Source organism: Stenella coeruleoalba, assembly GCF_951394435.1.
Source record: "Stenella coeruleoalba genome assembly, chromosome: 5".
NCBI classification, from domain to species: Eukaryota; Metazoa; Chordata; class Mammalia; order Artiodactyla; family Delphinidae; genus Stenella; species Stenella coeruleoalba.
In genome coordinates this window covers 133,169,494-133,189,778 of record NC_137150.1, presented here as the reverse complement: position 1 = coordinate 133,189,778, position 20,285 = coordinate 133,169,494, and the positions used below count along the sequence as shown (strand labels likewise).

Below are 20,285 nucleotides of genomic sequence, written 5' to 3'. Positions count from 1 at the left end.
ACTGAGTCTACACCATATACAGTTGGCCCTCCGTATCCACGGGTCCCATAGCTGTGGATTCAACCACCCTCATATCGAAAATACACAGAAAGAAAATTTCCAGAGAGTTCCAAAAAGCAAAATTTGAATTTGCTGAGCACTGACAACTATCTGCATAGCATTTATATTGTATCAGGTATTATAAATAATCTAGAGATGATTTAAAGTATATGGGAGGATGTGCATAGGTTATATGCAAACACTACACCATCTTATATGAAAGGCTTGAGCATCCAGGAATTTTGGTATCCGTGGGGGGTCCTGGAACCAATCTCACCACCCCACAGATACCGAGGGACAACTGTATAGACATCTACAGACTCTACAGTCAGAGTATGGTTTTTTTAAAAATATTTATTTATTTATTACTTTGGCTGCGCTGGGTCTTAGTTGTGGCACGCAAGATCTTTAGTTGCGGCATGCAGACTTATTAGTTGTGGCATGTAAACTCTTAGTTGTGGCATGCATGCAGGATCTAGTTCCCCAACCAGGGATCGAACCCAGGCTCCCTATATTGGGAGCGTGGAGTCTTACCCACTGGACCACCAGAGAAGTCCCAGAATATGTGTTCTAACAACAATTCTCTGACATCAACTAGGTGTCCTACGGTTCAATTTAGCGCAGACTCCACAGGTTAAGGGCTCAGTCCCACTTCAACGCCAGCCCCAAGTCTCAATGATCCCCAAGCTACCAGCACTTCTGCCATGTAGGCTACAAACTCGCAGGGTCCATGACCACACCGACCCCCGCTGCCCCAGGTTCAATAACTCACAACTCACACAACTGAGGAAAGCTCCATACTTGTGATTACAGTTTTATTATAAAGGATATAACTCGGGAACAACCATTTGGCCATTTGGGCTAATAGGGCAAAGTATGGGGGAAGGGAGGTGCAGAGATTCCATACCTTCCTCTCCTCCTCCATGGAATACAGGTGCACTCCTTTCCACACAGCTAAGTGTTCGCCAAACCAGAAGCTCCCCGAACCTCATCATTCTAGGATCTTTATATGGGATTCCATCATGCAGGCATGACTGACTAAATCATTGGCCATGTGACTGACCTCGATCTCATCCTTCCTTCTTCCTCTTCCCTGAAGGTGATGGTAGTGGGGAGCTGAAAGGTACTTCATTAGCATAAATTCAGGTAAGGTCCAAAAGGGCTCATTTTGGATAACAAAAGGCATTCTTGCCAACTCAGGAAAGTCCAAAGGTTTTTCTGTGACAGGAATCCAGAACAAAGACTAACTGTATTTTTTTTTAATTACACCAGAATATCTGATAACATAGTTGTTGGTATATAACAGTATTCAATAAACAACTGCTGAAAGAATGAACAAAAGGGCAGATAATAGTATCATTCACCAGAATGGGAAATACAGGCAGAGAAAGAGGTTGTCAGAAGAAAGGTGGTGGTGAGCTCTGTTTTGGACACACTGCATTGGAAGTGCCCAAGGGTCACAGGAGGCACTCAGATAAAGGGTCAAAACCCAGAAGAAAGGACAGAGCTCCAGGTATGGACATGCAGACAATAGGACTTAATTGTGACAGATAAAACTAAGAGTGGAGATGACCGTCCTGGAGGACAGTGTAGGGTCAAAGGAGGGTAGAGGGGACTTCCCTGGTGGCACAGTGGTTAAGAATCCGCCTGCCAATGCCCTGGTCCGGGAAGATCCCACATGCCGCGGAGCAACTAAGCCCGTGCACCACAACTACTGAACTTGCGCTCTAGAGCCCGTGAGCCACAACTACTGAAGCCCGAGTGCCTAGAGCCCATGCTCCGCAACAAGAGAAGCCACCTCAACGAGAAGCCCACGCACCGCAATGAAGAGTAGCCCCCGCTCGCCGCAACTAGAGAAAGCCCGCGTGCAGCAACGAAGACCCAACGCAGTCAAAAGTAAATAAATTAAATAAATAATTTTTTAAAAAAAAAGAGGGTAGAAAAAACACCCCTGGGGACAGCAACGTATAAGGATAAGGAGCCCTCAGAGGAGATTAAGAAGTCCTAGATGTGAGAGGGGAGAACACACAGAGCAGAAGACACAGAAAGCCAAGCAGAAGAGTGTTTCTACAGAACGTATTGAAAGTCACAGAAAGATAGAGAAATGAATTGACAGGAAATTGTGCATGGGACTCAACGATGGAGGGGCAGAGGCAGACCCAGACTGCAACAGGCAACAGGGACAAGGCAGACACCCAGCACAGCTATTCTTCCAAGAGACAAGGCTGTTAGAGGAAGATGTGAGATGCCGACAGTGCAGTGTCGAGGGGGTCAAAGCTGAGCGGCGTGAAGGAGCGAGCAGAGACCAGGAGGGCATGGAGGACACGGGAGGCTGAGAGCAAGCGTGATTCAGATCGGGACTCTGAGATGGACCCTTCTGTACATGCCTGCAAGGTCCTGCACATCTGGCCTTACCTCCCTCTCCAGCTTCTTCATGGCGGCCACAGTGCCTTCTACTCAAATATACTGTGCTTCTTTATGCCACAGGCCCTGTCACGTTCTGGTCCCTCAGTCAAACAACTTCTTCCCTTCCCTGATGACCTGCTAGACATCCTTCAGATGCCAAGGAAATGTCACATCTTCCCTGGACTCTAGGACTAGACTAGGTCCTCTTGGACACTTTCTGTATAGCACTTACAACAGCTAGGAATCATTTATTTCTGTGATTGGGGGGCGTGGGGTATGTCTGTCTGTCCCTAGTAAAATATAAATAGAGTGAGGACAGGGACCTGTCACTACTGTCTCCCCAGCTCCTACCACAGCACCTGCACACAGCAGTCAAGCGGGATGGAGTTGTGGCTCTGATGAGGGACTGAGCTCAGAGCCTCAGAGGAAACCGAAGAGGATGGCATCTAGAACCAGGGGAAGGGAAGGAGACACCTGCCTCTTCCTTCACCCTCTTATCTCAAGAAGCAAAGAGCAAGTGTGAGTCAGATAGATTTACGATACCTGCCTGGGAAGTGGGCAGCAGGCCCAGCCAGGAGGCAGAACTGCTCCTGAGAGCGAAGGTTCAGAGGAGCAGGGAGGCTTGAGGAAAGGGGCAAATGTGGTACAGTGTCTGTGAGGAATGGAGAGAGAGTGGAGGAAGAATTCCTAGCAGAATACAAGCTCAGGAAGAATGCAGCTAAATGGGTAAGGACAAAAGTCCGAAAGTTTGTTCAGTTTTTGTCAGCTGACTTTTAACAGCACAGATACAGGAAACAGAACACAGATAGTTGGCTTGGTCTAGCAATGGAGGTCTGTGGGGTAGACGTGACAGAAGGACACCAGGGCAAGGAAATAGCTGGGGTGACCCACTCTGAGGTCCCAGTTGCAGGTGGAAGGAAATGAAACTGGGGGAAACTGACAATCTGAGATAAAAGGAAGAAGGTCCAGGAACTAGAGTTTATGGGTGGAATTGTTGTGATCAGAACATGTGAAATATTGATAAATCATGCTGCAGATATATAATTTAAAAAATAAGTGGGAGTTCCCTGGTGGCCTAGTGGTTAGGATTCCAGGCTTTCACAACTACAGTCCGGTTTAAATCCCTGGTCAGGGAACTGAGATTCTGCAAGCCATGGGGCGTGGCCAAAAAATAAATAAATAATAAAAATTTTTTTAAAAAGTGCAACATTTTTCAAGATACCATAAGCTCTCACCACCTACTGTTATCGGTCTCTTAGAACAAAATAAAACAAAACAAAACAATTAAAAATAGACCCATGCCCTTCTGAAAAAGGTCGAACTGCTATCTTTCCTGGAGTCTAATTTAAAAAAGCAGATGGCTGAAGAAAGGATATCCCCTTCCAGCTCCAACTTTTCCATAGTATACACATTTCCCCAGCAGTTCCAGATGAACCGTAAGTTAGAAAGCCTCCAAATACACACCAAGAGAGAATACTAACATACCTTTAGGCATGGAAAATAATCTGACAAAATCTATAATTACAGAAGTAGTCAAACTAGTGAAATAATGTCCACACTTCTAAACCAAAGGTGATCTAACCAGATTAGAGATGAGCTGCCCAAACTTCATCGTACCTAGAGCAATCACAGGATAGTAAAATATATTTTGTTTTAAAATGAATGAACAATACAGATTCTTGGGCAGCATGTTGAACATTTAAATTTAAAAAGCTTTATTGAGAAGAAAGTGCATATATACTTTGGATTGCTTTGATGTCTTTGTATTATTGTTTTATTAAAGACTATCACTCAAAAGGAAAAAAGAGGGTCACCATCAGCCCCTTTCTGTCGGATCACTGTATACGATGAGTGTGTTAGCCTGCCTGGCATTCTTTCTCCCCCTAATTGATCCCACTTTCCCTCCTTCTGCTAATTCCAGGAGTCTAGCTACTGACTTTACAAACTGGTACAAAAGGTGGACCCAAAGGCCCAGGACAGCCAATGAGAGTCCTGCCTTCCCCTGGCCAGGGTGACTGGTTCAGGCACATGATCAAGCCAGGCCAATCAGAACCCTTGGACTTGACAGTTATGTGAGTCAATACATTTCCCTTTTTTTCTTAAGACAATTTGTGCTTCTTCTGCTTGCAAATGAAAAAGTTCAGATAAATACAATATGAATAAGGAGAATTACAGCACTGAGCTTTCTTCCTTCTCTCTACTACAACTCTTTCCTTCTCTTCCTATCATTCTTCATTTTTTCCCCTCCCCATCCAATGCCTTTAGGATAGTGGAATATTTAAACTTAACACTGAGTACTTATGACATCACCATGAGACAGAAAGTTAATCTAAGTCTAGCCCCAGGTAAATTATACTGTGATTCAATTTCTTGATATTTAGATATTAAAGTTGAGTCTTCTTTCACTGGCTGGAGCAGAACACGCTTGAACAGACCCCCTATACAGATGCAGTATCATTTTTTTCATGAGGTCAAACGGTTATATGTATGTGAAGGGGAGTAACTCCACTGAAATTCTAGGGCATTTGGAATTAAGTTCAAAATCTCTTCTTTTCTGTTTTCCCTCAGCTAGAGATCTGAACTGGCTTAAAAGAGGTCAGAGGGGGCATCCACATTTGCAAAATGGCCTTTCCAATAAAATCATAATTGCCTAAATTAGCTTAAATTTCTGCACTTTTGTGTCTCTTGCTGTCTTTAATTTTTTTTTTTCTTTTTTTTGGCGGTACGCAGGCCCCTCACTGTTGTGGCCTCTCCTGTTGCGGAGCACAGGCTTCCGGATGCGCAGGCTCAGCGGCCATGGCCCACGGGCCCAGCCACTCCACAGCACGCGGGATCCTCCCAGACCAGGGCACGAACCCGTGTCCCCTGTATCGGCGGGCAGACTCTCAACCACTGTGCCACCAGGGAAGCCCCTAATTTTTTTAGTTTAATTTTTATGTTACATTGGAGTATAGTTGATTTACAATACTGTGTTAGTTTCAGGTGTTCAACAAAGTGATTCAGTTATACATATACATATATCCATTTTTCTTCAGGTTCTTTTCCCATATAGGTTATTACAGAATACTGAGTAGAGTTCCCTGTGCTATACAGTAGGTCCTTGTTGATTATCTTTCTTTTTTTGGCTGCGTTGGGTCTTCGTTGCTGCGTGCAGGCTTTCTCTAGTTGTGGCGAACAGGGGCTACTCTTTGTTGCGGTGCACAGGCTTCTCATTGTGGTGGCTTCTCTTGTTGTGGAGCACGGGCTCTAGACACGTGGGCTTCAGTAGTTGCAGCACGCAGGCTCAGTAGTTGCAGCATGCAGGCCCTAGAGCATTCGGGCTTCAGTATTTGTGGCACGTGGACTCAGTAGTTGTGGCTCGCGGGCTTTAGAGTACAGGCTCAGTAGTCGTGGTGCATCGGTTTACTTGCTACGTGGCATGTGGAATCTTCCCGGACCAGGGATCAAACCCATGTCCCCTGCATTGGCAGGTGGATTCTTAACCACTGTGCCACCAGGGAAGTCCCATCTAACTTATATATAGTAGTGTATCCTTAATTTTTGATGTTGCTGTTATATGGAGAAAATAATATTAAATTCACAACTTCCTCAGACGATAGTCAAGAAATACAAGAGATGAGGTAGGATTATAAAAAGAATATAGAGCTGAAAATGAAGAGAAGGCTTAGATCAGAGTAACAGAACCCAACATCAGCTGGTTTCAACTAACACGTGTGTTCGGTGGAGGGGGGATGTAATCATAAGAATATAGGAGGACTTCACAGAACTCAGGAACAGGAATGCAACCAGCTCCAGTAAAAACTGGAACAGATGTTTCAAGTTATCAGTCTCAGGTAGTAGTTCTCTCTTCCTGCTTCTCTCTAGATACTTGCTTTATTTTCTCCATCCACAAACCACCTTTATCTGTCCCCAGACACAACAGCAGAACGTAACTGCCTATAACTCCCAAGTTTTTACGTTATGGCCCGTGAACACACTGAGGTCAAATCTCCAGGAAAGGACACTGATTGGACTACCTTGGGTCAGGGTCCCTAAACCTGGTTCAATCCTCTGTGTCTTCTGTGGGAATGAAGAAGTATGCAGGGGAGTGGATGTCTAGGTTAGAGGACAGTTAAGGGATTCGTGTTGAGTCAGGCAGACACTCCAAAAGTTCCCATTACACATTCCCAGGGTTGTACCCTGGTTTTCTCATCATCAAAATAAAGGAAATGGTCACCAAAGTCTAGAGTTTAATAGAACTTAAGAGAATTAACTGAATTTAAGAAATGAGAGGGTAACTAGCATTCACCACTGTTTGGGGAGTTCATGTCAGTAAGAAATACAAGCCAAAAAATTAATTATAAATTCTAGAAATAAAAAGTATCTTTTATAAATATGATGGTCTACATGAAAAACTCAAAAGAAATGAAAAAAATCATGAGGTCTTGGAGAGCTGAGACCTTTGTCTTGGTTCAAGGCTGGACACCTAGAGCAATGCCAGGCACAGAGCACGTGCTCAAACATTCACTACGCCACTGACCAAACTCAGAACTTCTCACCTGTAGATCTTTAACATGGGTTAGAGGTGTGCTCAAGGTACTGATGCCCTCAGGTTTAGGGAATGATGCCTGCCATTAGTACTAATTACTAGGACTGATGTGGTACAAATATTATATAATGTTAGAAAGGTTGAGAAGCACTGAATAAATGACCAAAGCACTACTGGAACTCAGAGTTCTAGCAAGGTGGCTGGTTACCAAGTAAATCTGTATAAGGCCAATAAGCATTTAAATGTTCAACTCATCAGCAGTACCAAAAAATGCGAGTTAAAACTAATAAAACTGGCTAAGATTTTTTTTTCTGAGATGGTTCTACCCAATGCTGGTAAGGAAACAGTAGACAGGTACACACTGCCGAGGTAGCATACGGTTAAGGCTTGGGAATATATTCCAATATACTAAGTGAAAAACACAGGCTACAAAACTATATATACCTGAGGTTATAAACTGGCAAGGCAAAAAAGACTGAATGCAGCCCTCAGGTATGCTTTGTTTGAACCCCAGCGTGTTATTAAAAATTGTGGCCAACATAAAAATTGGGAGATTTCTTATTAAATCCATATTTCTAGATTTCCAGCTTCTCTTAAAAAGCTAGAAGGTGTAGTAACACCAAGATGCATCCTCCCAGGGCCACAAATGTCTGGGCAGACTGGCCCTGGGCTGCCCCATCCATGGGACCATCTTCAGTCCCCAGAGTCCCTAACATGCCTTCATGTCTCCCAGACTGAATACAACTAAACTTCTAGGTAATTTGAGCAAGCTGATCCCTCACAGGGTACAAATGGTCATTATCTCTGGACAGTGAGATTCCAGATACGCTCTTTTACTACTTTATCTGAATTTCCAAAAGTTTTCTTCAATAAACATGTATTGCTTTTGTAGTAAGAAAAACATGTTACTTTTTAAATTACCAAATCACAACTGCAATATCACTTAATCTAATGAGATCAAAACAACTAAAGATAATAGATAATGACTATGGTTTAAAACTAACAGAACTAAGGAAGTAACGTAAGGTTACAATTACTGCAGTATTTCCCTCCCTTTGATACTAATTAAAACACCAGATTGGACAGACAATATTAGCGTTTTACAAATAAGATCTTCCTCAAAATGAATAGCTTCTATAGACACTCAATTCATAAAACAGCTATTTTTAAGGATTCATTTCCATATATTTAAAGTTTCTTTCACCAAAAAATGTAAACCGAAAAATCTTTCCTATCAGAAATCTATAGTCATAACCTCAATTAAATTAATGGTTAAAAAGTTAAATAATTTCTGATCTTTATTTTACATTGTTTTATTTTATTTGATCCATAAGAATAGTGGTTTTATGGGGTTCTCTTTTCCTCAGAGAACTTCAAAAGTTTATACAAATCACTATTCATCTCACCCCATCAAAGAGTAAATCTTATTACCCTCATGGCAAAGAAAAAGTACAAGGCCAGGTAGAAATGTCAACTTTCAGATAACTGAAAGCAGGGTCAATTTAACATTTCTCTCTTGCTCTCCTCCAATCCACTCCCACATAACATCCAGAGGAATCTATTCAAACAAAAGGTACTCCCCTGCTTAAAACTGAGGTTGGGGGCTTCCCTGTTGGTGCAGTGGTTGAGAGTCCGCCTGCCGATGCAGGGGACACGGGTTTGTGCCCCAGTCCAGGAAGATCTCACATGCCGCGGAGCGGCTGAGCCCGTGAGCCATGGCTGCTGACCCTGTATGTCCAGAGTCTGTGCTCTGCAACGGGAGAGGCCACAACAGTGAGAGGCCCACGTACCACAAAAAAAAAAAAAAAAAAAAAAAAAAACCACTGATGTTGGCTTCCTACTTCCACTGACTCTGAATAAAATCCAAACCAGCTCCTGTCTCCTTTATTCCTCACCTGTCTCTCCAGTGCTCACCTGACCTGGGTGACTCGGGCCTCCAGGTAAACAGAGCCTCAAACACTAATCTATTCAACATGCCAGCATGCGACTGTTGAGTGTCCACTGTGCACCAGACACTGTTCTAAGCCCTGAGGATAAGGCAGAGAGGAACGCAGACAAACTCCCTGTCTCGTGGAGCTCACACCCTAGTCAACCCCTCTACCAGGTTCTCTCCCTCCTCAATTTCTCTAATCATTTAAAGAATATTAAAACAGCAATTTTAATGACAATATCTCAAGGTATCTGAAAATAAGCAGTACTACCTATAAGAGACATATTATTATTTACTGACTTTGTTTAATATTATTTATTGTAAGTGAAAGAAAGAGGAGAAATAAAGGAGGGTGTACCTTTAACTACTGAAACTTGGTATATATACCAGGAATGGTACTAATTTTTTGGTCAACTTTTCAAGGTTTCTCTCATTACTAGCTATACAGCTTTTATATGTCAGTGATCAAAGTGGAATACCCTAATTCTGTAAGAATGGAACAGTTGAGTTTCAAATGATTCCAGAAACTGAAAGATTACTTGCTTCTAAAATCTATTATCCTAAGATTACAGCAGAAATGAATTGATTTTTATAAAACAGTGGCTCCACAACACTCTTATTATAGATAATGCACAGGAATGGGTGTGTGTGTGTGTGTGTGTGTGTGTGTTTATACAATGTCTTATAATACAACACATTACCCTTGTTAGAATAAAACTGCTCGGGAAATTTGCCTCAGAGAGAGGTGATTAGCCCTCTACACACACACACACACACACACACAACGAATGACTCCGATGACACCTTGTTTCCAAGGTTTTATCATAAGAATCAGTGTCCTTCGTAACCAGGTTGGTGAAAGCATGACACTAAAAGCCAGTTGGCCTTGTCCATTTCCCTATATCCACCAATCACCATAAGGACTTGCAGACAAAATGCTGGGATGAACAAAACCATCCCTGACAGAGAAGTAAGTCAAAGGGTTCACCAAGGCACACAGGACCCAAAGCTGGCCCTCCTGCATTAGCGTGGTGTACAAGAGTTCCGTTTCCCTCCCCCTTCCTTTTTTTGGGAATGACTTAACCAGTGACAAACCTAGTGAACTGTTTGCATTTTTAGGAAGAAGAATGGGATGTTATTGTGACCAGTTTGGTGGTGTGATATGGAAAGTCAGAAAATTCATACACCTGTCACAATGATAGCTAACTTTTTTTTTTAGCTGCATTAGGGAGAAGACGTTTAATTTTAACCACCAAGGATTAAAAAAAAACTTTGACCAACTGCTATGACCTTGTTATTGGGTTCACAAAAAAGTTCGTTCGGGTCTTTCTGTAAGATGTTATGCAAAAGTCCGAATGAGCTTTTTGGCCAACAATATTTTCTCAAATTCAGCTGAATCCGAAACTATCGCATCCCTCAGTTCACCTCCTGGCTCCACCACTGGATGAGGAGTAAAGTGCCCCCAGGACCACTCCCACCCGGCCTGGGTGGAGCTCCAGCCCTCACAACAGTGAGACTGGGTTTTGGTGTCCAGCTTAAAACTGAGCGGTGGTTGTCCTGCCTGACTGAGCAGCTCAAACTCAGGCCAGAGAGCTGAAGTCAAAATGATTTCACCAGCCCTCTCTGTGGGCAATAAGCTAGTCAGGTAAGCTGCCAATCATTAGTCCTACTAGAAAAAGGTGAAAAGAGCAATGATGAATTCAAACAGATTAGCTTACTGGAAATTCACCTTGTTAGAGGGCTACAGTCATGAGCAACAAAACTTTAATGATATTCTACCATCACACTTATGAATAGAAGGGTTTTTTTTTTTAAATGGTCTCCCAGTGGATGGGTGACAGCTCTCTACAGTGAGGCCTTTGCATTCCTGAACTGAACTTCCACTGGGCACTTCAAATCTCCAAACTGGCCAACACAGAAATGTTTGGACAGACTCCCGGCTGTCTCCCTAATCACACTTCTGTACGTTGTCTCGTGTTTCCAAGGCAAGTCCACACCACAAGTAAACTGCCTTTTCCAATTTCGCTAGTGTTCTCTGTGACTCTAATCCTGTTTCTCACGCAGGGGTGCTTTAGGAAAACCACTACAGAGGAAAGGGTAGCACACTGCTTTGAGAGGTGGGTGCTAGACAGGACATGAGGCTTGTTTATGTGCTAACTTATGCGACGAACTCCTCAATGAGAGGGCTTCAAATCTGTGCCCCACCTACTTAATAAATTAATGCACGCCAAGAAACTGCTAGGTTATTTCAAAACAGAAATCAGGAATGTAAAAAGTACCCCCAGTGCCATACAACATGTGCAGGAAATAGGCAATCCAGCGCTGTGGCTAAGAGTTTGGGCTCTAGAGTAACAAATCTGCATAGCCACTTGCTGGCTCTCTGTTACTTAACTGCAGGTACCTTGGTTTCCAAGTCATATTCATCTAAAGAACAGAGAATTTTTGAAAATTAAGTGAGTTAATGCTTATAAAATGTTGTAAACGGACTCAATAAATGTTAGCTATCAGGAATTCCCTGGCGGTCCAGTGGTTAGGAGTCCGTGCTTCCACTGCAGAGGGCACAGGTTCAATCCCTGGTCTGGGAACTAAGACCCCACAATCCACCCAGCACAGCCAAAAAAAAAAAAAAGTTAGCTATCATTGTGACAGGTGTATGAATTTTCTGACTTTCCATATCACACCATCAAACTGGTCACAATAACATCCCATTCTTCTTCCTAAAAATGAAAACAATTCAGTAGGTTTGTCACTGGTTAAGTCATTCCCAAAAAAAGGAAGGGGGAGGGAAACGGAACTCTCATACACCATGCTAACAGTGTAAATTGCTACAACCTTTCAAAATGACAAACTGGAAATATGTATCAAAAACTCTTAAACCATAGCATGCACTTTGATCCTGCAATCAAACCTCTAGAAATTTATCCTAAGGATAAAAAATCTCAAAAGTATATATAGAGATGCATGGAGGACAGTCATTGCAGAGATACTGATTATAGTGGTGGGAAAAAAATAAACTAATGTTTAATAAAAACAAATTGGTTAAATTATCACAGACCCATAAAATGGAATATTATTCAACTACTATTATAACTGACTATACAGACATGAAAAGATTCATGTAAGATGTTAAGAAAAAAAGTACAGGTTACAAAACAATCATGTATAGCAGGATCCCATATTTGCTACCAAAAACTGTATATAAATAGCCACATGCACACAGAAAAAGGGTCTGGAGAGAAATGTATTCAGGTAGTGGACCTCTAAGTATTTTATGGTTTTCTACTTTCTGCTGTTCTGTATTTCAATTGTTCTACCATAAATATGCGATTCTTTAAAATACAAGGGATTATCTAAACTGATTATTAGTTTCTTTCTGAAATAATACTATTAAGCTGAAAGTGATGACAGGTTTATCTTTATTTAGAAAAAAATTTGCATAGAACTTGATGTTTTATTAAATACTTTTAATGTTTAGTTATTGTTATAATTTAAAAATTATACATATTTAGTGCCAAGAAATTAGCAAGAGACTTCTTTTTTAAGCAATGGATTTCTATTTACTACCATAAAGTACAGTAGTACAAAAACTGAGCGGACTAGCTAGAGTTTCATATATTTTTATATACCTCAACTTTTTATGATCATCGTAACTACCATTTATTAAATGAATGGATCTGAAGAACTTAAGCAAGCACTTAGAAGTATTAAATTTTACTACAACTATTCCCATTTTCAGCTGAGAAACCTGAGGCACTGAGAGGTTAGGTGACTAGATCAAAGTCACAGACTATGTGTGGTCAAACCCAATATTCTCTAGATGTTGCACTCTTAACTATCCATCCCCTCAACTACACAACAGAAGCTGTTATTTATGGGACTGAGTCCTGTGCTGGACTCTGAAAAAAAGGAGTGAAGGTCATATGTTACGAGGATGAAAAATAAAATCAGAAAACATACCAGTTTTCTACATTTTTTGGAAACCAATTTTTATTGCATTATGTTGGGCTTATCATAGCTTATAAAATGGCATTTTAATGTAGTGATAACATAGTAATTTACCACTATACTGTGACTTATATTTATATTTTGAGCCTAAGCAAACATTTTGCTAGGAGTCTTCTTTCCAGCTTATCGCCTTGAGCAGTCTAAGCTTGGGAAAGATTCTCTCCTTTCAGAGCCAACCAAACTTACAGAAATGACTGGGGTACAGTACTTGCAGCTCCAAGCTTAAAATCAATGACTACAAAGTGATAAGATTAACTTTACAAGTAAAGGTTTAAAGACGTGGCCTCACTGTGATGTAATTCACTCAAGTGTTTCATGAAGCTCCTCCAGGCACTCTTCTAAGCATTGGAGGTACAATGATGAACCAAAGTCTCTGCCCTTCTGAAATTTATATTATAGGTGTGTCACATACCTGAATGTCATAGTTTTTTATTAGCAGCCTAAGGGATAAAAGTTATTGTCTCTTGAAAAAACTTGCTATCCTCTTCAAAACATGGTCTTAGGACACGCTCAGTGAGAAGGAAGCACAATGCCAGTGGTTCTCCAACGCTACTGTGCAAGAAAACTTCCTGGAGGACTTGCTGGAAATCAGATTCCAGGAGTCTGTATTTTTAGCAAGAACCTCAGGCAATGCTGATATAAGTGTTCTGAGGTCCAGACTTTGAGAAACCCGCCAGTAAGTGGAACCATTCAGAAGAGAATGATCATTCAGAAGAGAAAAGCTCTATGGCAGTGGAATGTGAACTGAGTAATATAAACCCAACCGACCTGTAATTAATTCCCTATAATTCACAAATCTAGCAAATTAAAAAGCTGAGTAAGGGCTTCCCTGGTGGCGCAGTGGTTGGGAGTCCGCCTGCCGATGCAGGGGACACGGGTTCGCGCCCCGGTTCGGGAAGATCCCACAGCAACGGGAGAGGCCGCAACAGTGAGAGGCCCGCGTACCGGAAAAAAAAAAGAAAGCTGAGTAAGAGTAGAGGGATTTACCAGCACCGCCTTCTTAACCCCCATTATAGATTTGAGTTTGCCTTAATCTAGTTATTTGGGGAAAACATGAAACTAAGCAGAATTTTACTCCCAATATTAGGGATAAGCATTAAGAAAAAGGAAATTGCTAGTCAACTGCAAAAAAGAAAATTAGCTAAGAGAGACAAACATTTCAGGGAACTAACTTGCTACCACTCATTTTATGCCCTATTTCACAATGCTTAGTATCTGAACAATCCACAGGGTTCCAAAGTACATCAAAAATTTGTTCATTTCCTCTCTTACTCAGGCAGAATAATAATAGAGTTTTGTGAAGGTACCATGTGCCTCAGCAATTTCAATAGATAACATTCTTAGATAAAGAAATGGCCTTTAAAAAAAAGTTGTATCAGAAATGCTCCTTACTGGAGCTACTTAAAGAAGTTTTAAATAGTTTTTAAACCATCACTCAATTAGTGTCCCTCATTTCTCAATTTAGATTACCTAAAGTTTCTGGGTTCTTTACAAACCTCCTACAGAAAGAACTCAATATTTTAAAATGGTTTTTTCTTTAGTAATAAGCAAACAACCATCAAAACAACATAAATGTTTCAAGTAAACTATTAAAAATTTGAGAATAAAAAAACATAGTATTTTGTTCTCAGTGACAGGTAGAAATCATAACTTTGGGGGCGTTTAAGCTTCTGCACCTTAAGTCATCCAAAAATAAAGGTATCCCAACAAATACATTCCTCCTATTTCAGAGGTTAAGAGTAGCACTACATAAACCAGCTGGCCTGCTGGATCCATGGCCCCAGTTCCTTCCCTCAGATCCTGTCCACCACATAATCCATGAGATCTCTGAGCCTGGTCTTCATCCTTTCAAAGGGATTAGTAAAAACTGCCTCCCCGTTGACAGAACTGAGATTTTCCAGATGCATTTTTTGGTATGGTATTTGTTTTTAGGATCTATACTTTTTATTGTACTTGTTTTTATTATCTGTTCGTTCCGACCACGGAAACATTAAGAGTAGGATGCCAGCAGATAAGCACAAAGAAACGCATCTGTCCGGAGTCTGCATGTATTTAAAATTTCAGGCTGGTGCTGCCTTCAGAATAGCAATGATGATGGCAAAGTTCTAAAGGAAACTTTCATATTAAGAGGCCATCAAAAATCTCCATAGCCTTCAACTCAACATAGAAGCCGCTAATTTATTTCTTCAAAAGCAACGCCTTTAGTCTGAATCACAACAAAAGATGTCTATAGGAAATATAATCTACGAAGTTGCCTTCTAATCCAAAGGCAAACAAGGAGTAAAGGAAGGCGCAACCCATTCCTCGTTGGTTTCCTTTTCCTGGGGATTCTGATTACATTTCCTCGTTCAAGCAAGAGCCGGTAATTGTGCCTTCGGTCCACACCGTAAAGCCGTGTCTGTGCGTAAAGAAAGGAAGGGGAACGGCAGACACCGGGGACGCGCTCCCACTGAAAGAAGAGCCGCTTTCCGTTAAATACCATCAGAGACAGCCCCAGCAGGACTCAGGGCCAAACGGCATTGACTGTCCTTCACTGACAGGGATTTTGAAGGCACAGGAGAGAGAAAAAGGGATGAGCCGGGGACTCAAGGCCGGGGGAGAAAGGCGGGAGGCGCGACGCCGCTCCCCGCGAGCTCCGGATCCCCGGGAGGCTGGCGGGGAAGCGAGCCTTGGCCAGCCCGCCAGGCTCAGGCGGCCGAGGGCAGCGAGGTCAGCCCTGGAAAGACCGACCGCCCCACGTCCACCCTGAGGAAGGAGGGACCCCGCTCGCCGGCCACGGCTGCAGACGCCCATTCAACCCGAAGCCCGTCCCGTAGCCGCCACCCCCTCAGTCTGCCGCGGAGCCCTGGCCTCCCGGCGCCCGCCAGCCGGCCGCCCCACCGCAGCCCCCGGGAGAATAGGAAGGACGAGGCACAGGGTTTGCGGGTGCCGCGCCTCCCGACCGTGTGGCAAAGGGTGAAGGGCGCCCGGAGGGACGCGCACCGGCCCGGGGAACGGGCGCCCCAGGCGGCCATCGCGCCGACCCCCGCGCCGACCCCCGCCCCTGCCGCCTTCCTGGTCCAGGCCGCCGCGGTCCAGCCCGCTTCTCACCTCATCTCCAGGCGGGTCCACGCTGCCGCCCCAGGGACAAATCAGTGCAGCTCACTCGCAGCGGGAGGGAACGCAGGAGCCGCAGCCCCGCACACCATCCCCGCCCGCCCGCCTCTCCGTACGTCCCGGAGCCCGCTCGGGATTCTCCCTTGCGAGCCGCCGTACTACGGAGCAACCAAGCTGCGCTCCCTCCCCTCTCCTCCGCTCTTCTCTACCTCCTTCGCTCCCTCGCTCCCGCCTATCTCCTCATCTCCCTCAGCTGCCTCCCCTGCTCCCATCCACCCCTCCATCTCCGCCCCCGGGTGGGTGGGGACAAAAAATCTACCAATCGAAAGAAGGGGCCTATACCTCCTCACCGCCTCCTACCTCTAGCCCCGCCCACCGCGGGGAACCAAAGGAGGGGCAGCTGAAAAAAATGAAAGAGGACGGAGTGACAGCCGAATAAACCAATCAGCAAGTGCAAAGGGGGCGTGACCTGGGCTCTCCTTCCTCCCCATCCCCTTTCCTGAAGGCGTAACTAGAGACGTCAGGTCTGGGATATTCCTGACGGGGCTTAGGCATATTTTGTTTCACGATTTCGGTGCATTTCTCCGTTGCCGTGCGAGGCGAGACACTAGTTAGGATGCATTCAACTAACTAACGGAAAGTGTTAAAGGAAAGAACAATGTGGAGGCAAAAGGGAGGCGGGGCACAGTCCAAAGAAGATGATGGGGATACGGTTGGAACGAGGAAGGGTGTGGTCTTTAACTGATATTTGCATAAAAAACCCTTCGGCAACTAGGACTTCGCGCATTTTTGGGGAGCCCCGAGTGCATCGCCGTAGAGCATGCCGGGAGATGTAGTTCCATGTTCGGTTGCTATGGCGTTCCCAACAGCCTCGGGGGGTCCGAGAGCCTCCGAGACTGACGAGCGGCCTGGCCAATGGGAACAGCCCCTGGCCCAGAGGGGGCGGGCCCTCTGCAGAAGGACTCGAAGGTGGCTGTGGTGAAGGTGCAGGCCGTTGGAGCCGCTCCGAAGCAGGTGAGTGCTAAGAAACGTGCTGCGTGTCTTGGGCAACCGGGCCTTGGGGGAGAGAGCGGGAGACTCCCCGGCGAACCGTCGAGCCCTGGGGCGGATGGTGGTTACCGTCCTCAGATCTTTCGGGCCCAGGCCTCGCTTAGCTGAGGCCGCTGAGGGGCGGGTAAGACTTGAATTGACTGACGATTTCCTGGTCCTTACAGGTTTGGATGGTAGATTTTACCTCAGTTTGTATCTCTCTCCACATTTATGGAGGCAGAAGTCTGGAAGTTCCCTTCCACTGAATCTCCCAGGTTGGATTTCTCCCCTTCCTGCATCTTTTTGTTCCTCTACTTGGAGTTTCTTTTTCTTTCTACCTTACTCCTTCCCTCCCGCCGCTTTCTCCTCCACTTTTCTTTTTCGGTGAGCACTTACTTAAAGCCAGGGTATTCGCATTTATGTAACTGTAGGGCCAGGTTTGTCCTCCAGAGTAAGCTCAACAGAGGAACACTGGAGCAGTGCGTGAGAACCACCTCAGAATCATACTGAAGCGCAGATGCTGATTGTGTAGGTCTGGGCGGTCCTGAGAATCCGCAGTTTGACAAGCTCGCCATCAGCTCTGAGTGCAGATTTAATGAGAGCCACGTTTAAAAAAAAGAAAGAAAGAAAAAAGAAAAGAAACATGAAATTAATTTTAAAGTTTCATTTAACCCAGGATGTCTAAAATATTGCCATTTCGGGATTTCCCTGGCCGTCCAGTGGTTAGGACTCCGAGGTCTCACTGCCAAGGGCCCCGGTTCCATCCCTGGTCTGGGGAACTAAGATCCCACAAACCGCGCGGTGTGGCCAAAGATAAAAAATAAAATATCGTTTCGATACATAATCAGACATTTTGAAATCGAGATATTCTTCATTCTCTTTTTCTTCATATTAAGTCTTCGAAATCTGATGTGCATCTTACACTAACAGCACATCTCAGTTCTGACTAGGCACAGTTCAAGGGCTCTTTGGTGGCTAGTGGCACAGATCTAGATGATATCATAGCCCACGGCCAAAATTAAAAGGTGTTAAAACTCAAGTTGCTCTGGACAGAACCCCTCGCTGCTCTGTGAGATGGGCTTTGGAACTCTTGATATTTTACAAGTTCTCTGCTCAGTTTACAGAAATAATAGTAAAAACAGTCAACGTTTATTGAGCACTTACTGTGTGCCAGGTATTGTACTGAGGGCTTTGCATGTATTTTTTTAAGCCTTACAGTACCCCTTTGAGGTAACTACTGTTATTATTCCTGTTTTATAGGTATGGAATCTAAGGCCCAGAGGGTTAAAATTACGTAGCCCAAGTCATACAGTGAATAAGTAGGAAAGCCAGGATTCAGGGTAGGGTCAGTTATGACTTCTCAACTGTATCCATCAATCACTGCAGTGTCTAATAATTACCTTTTATCACTAATTTCAACTTATTGATGCCTCTGCTCTAGATGGCAGAGGATGAGACATTCAGATTTGAAAGAGAAGGTTCACCATACAAGGCAAAGTTGCCTGTCAGTTGCAGTGAAATATTTTGGTAGTTTTACAACTCTTTGTGCTGTGCATTCAAAATCACAGTTCTAGATTGAAGAAGAGTGCACAAAACCTCAAGGAATATATAGGCCTCTGAACCAGTACTGTACCCTGGACAGTAATGTGTCTTGGTTCATTTGTGTACCTCCTTGAAGGAGGAAAAAGGGAAGGCTTGGGAATTCTTAAAATGTTTCACTATGGAATCACAGTGTTTTGGGGGGTTGTTTTTGGTGAAATATTTTTTTAATTGATAAAAATGTTTTCTTGCTCCTGTGAACTTCACATAGAATAGTTCAAAGACAGCATTATTTATGATTTTTCTAGACCCAATAAACAGTATACGTTGAGCTAATGACAGTTTTATGAGTAGAAAAGCAAAAACACACATATCCACATAATGCTAAAATGTAGTATTTTGCAAAATAATTTTCTTCTCTTTTTATACATTATAATAAAGATGACATCTTGTGTATTATTTTCCCTTGATTGTGAATTTATTAGTAAATATTTAATCAAAATTACATGTCCTACTTTGCATCTGAAGTAAGAATTGATTTAAAATCCTATAGTGATTTAGAAAACTAAGTGTTGACAAACTGCAATAATGTTAATCTGTGGAGAACATCCCTTAAGTCAGTTGGAGAAGAGGGAGAATGTATTAGAGATATAGGGAGGATCCCTCAATTGCTTGTCTTCCTCATCACCTTCATTGTCCCAGTGTCACATGATTAAGCCAGCAGGAAGGGATGACTGTCATTCATGCCACCATTGGCTCCACTGTTCCCCAGTAGTACAATATGGGAAAATATGATGCTAATTCAGAAATATAAATGAAAGTTAAGTTTCTGTCGTTCTAGATCTTACTGTATTAAATGGCCCTACATCAAATAGAAACTGTAGCAAAAATTTCTAATCTTTCAATTAATAACCATCCCACTTCCCCAATCAACCCACTACCCACCTCCCAGCAGTACTAGCAAGGGGGTCCTACTAGTAAGAATTCTTAAGTGAAAAGGTATTCTGTAAATCAACAAATAACAATAGTTAAGCTCTCTTAGAGGCAGGAGAATTAATCAGAAATTCTTTTGCGATTCGGAAGAGGTCATTGCTGAAGCCACTTGTTGCATATATAGCCAACAATTTGACGTATCCAATCAAATGCCTCTTGTTGTTGCGTCCACCTAAAGCCCATATCAAAAAAACTTTTTTTCCTTTCCTAATTCTTCACCTATCTTGAGATCTCAGGTTGTGTGAGTTGTAAAGATTATGCGTCACTTGTATAAATTCAATTGAGTATGTCTTGATAATGTTCATATAAATCTACATTCTCATAATTAGAAGAGACTGTTATGGTCATCTCATCCCTCGAGCCCCTCAACTGATGCTTGAATCTCCTTTATGATGCCACTGTAAATGTGTATCCAGCCTCTAGTTTAAATCCATCTAGTAAGAGGAACCATTGCAACTTCATGCATTTTCCTAAGTTTTAAATCATATACCTAAAATGTGAAATAAAAAGTTCTTATAGGGGCTTCCCTGATGGCGCAGTGGTTGAGAGTCCGCCTGCCAATGTGGGGGACACGGGTTCGTGCCCCGATCCGGGAAGATCCCACATGCTGCGGAGCGGCTGGGCCCGTGAGCCATGGCTGCTGAGCCTGCGCGTCCGGAGCCTGTGCTCCGCAGCGGGAGAGGCCACAACAGTGAGAGGCCCGCGTACCGCAAAAAAAAA

The 20,285-nt window shown here is 43.4% G+C and overlaps 2 protein-coding genes across 9 annotated transcripts in view; one reads left to right on the top strand and one right to left on the bottom strand.

Moving 5' to 3' along the window:
- ITSN1 (intersectin 1) overlaps positions 1–16,221 on the bottom strand; it is a 231,899-nt gene extending 215,678 nt beyond the window's left edge. For all 5 annotated transcript variants that reach the window (XR_013828579.1, XR_013828580.1, XM_079923189.1 and 2 more), the window contains exon 1: positions 15,999–16,221. The gene's annotated coding sequence lies outside the window, so the exon portion shown is untranslated. The remainder of the gene's footprint in view (positions 1–15,998) is intronic.
- Positions 16,222–16,529: 308 nt separating this feature from the next.
- Positions 16,530–20,285, top strand: part of CRYZL1 (crystallin zeta like 1) — a 34,275-nt gene continuing 30,519 nt past the window's right edge. For 3 of the 4 annotated variants that reach the window (XM_079923132.1, XM_079923133.1, XM_079923131.1), the window contains exon 1: positions 16,530–17,018. In XM_079923132.1, the coding sequence (XP_079779258.1) occupies positions 16,920–17,018 (99 nt within the window). In that variant the 5' untranslated portion in view covers positions 16,530–16,919. Of the gene's footprint in view, positions 17,019–17,215; positions 17,309–20,285 lie in introns of those variants that run through there. The other variant, XM_079923134.1, reaches the window with a different exon arrangement.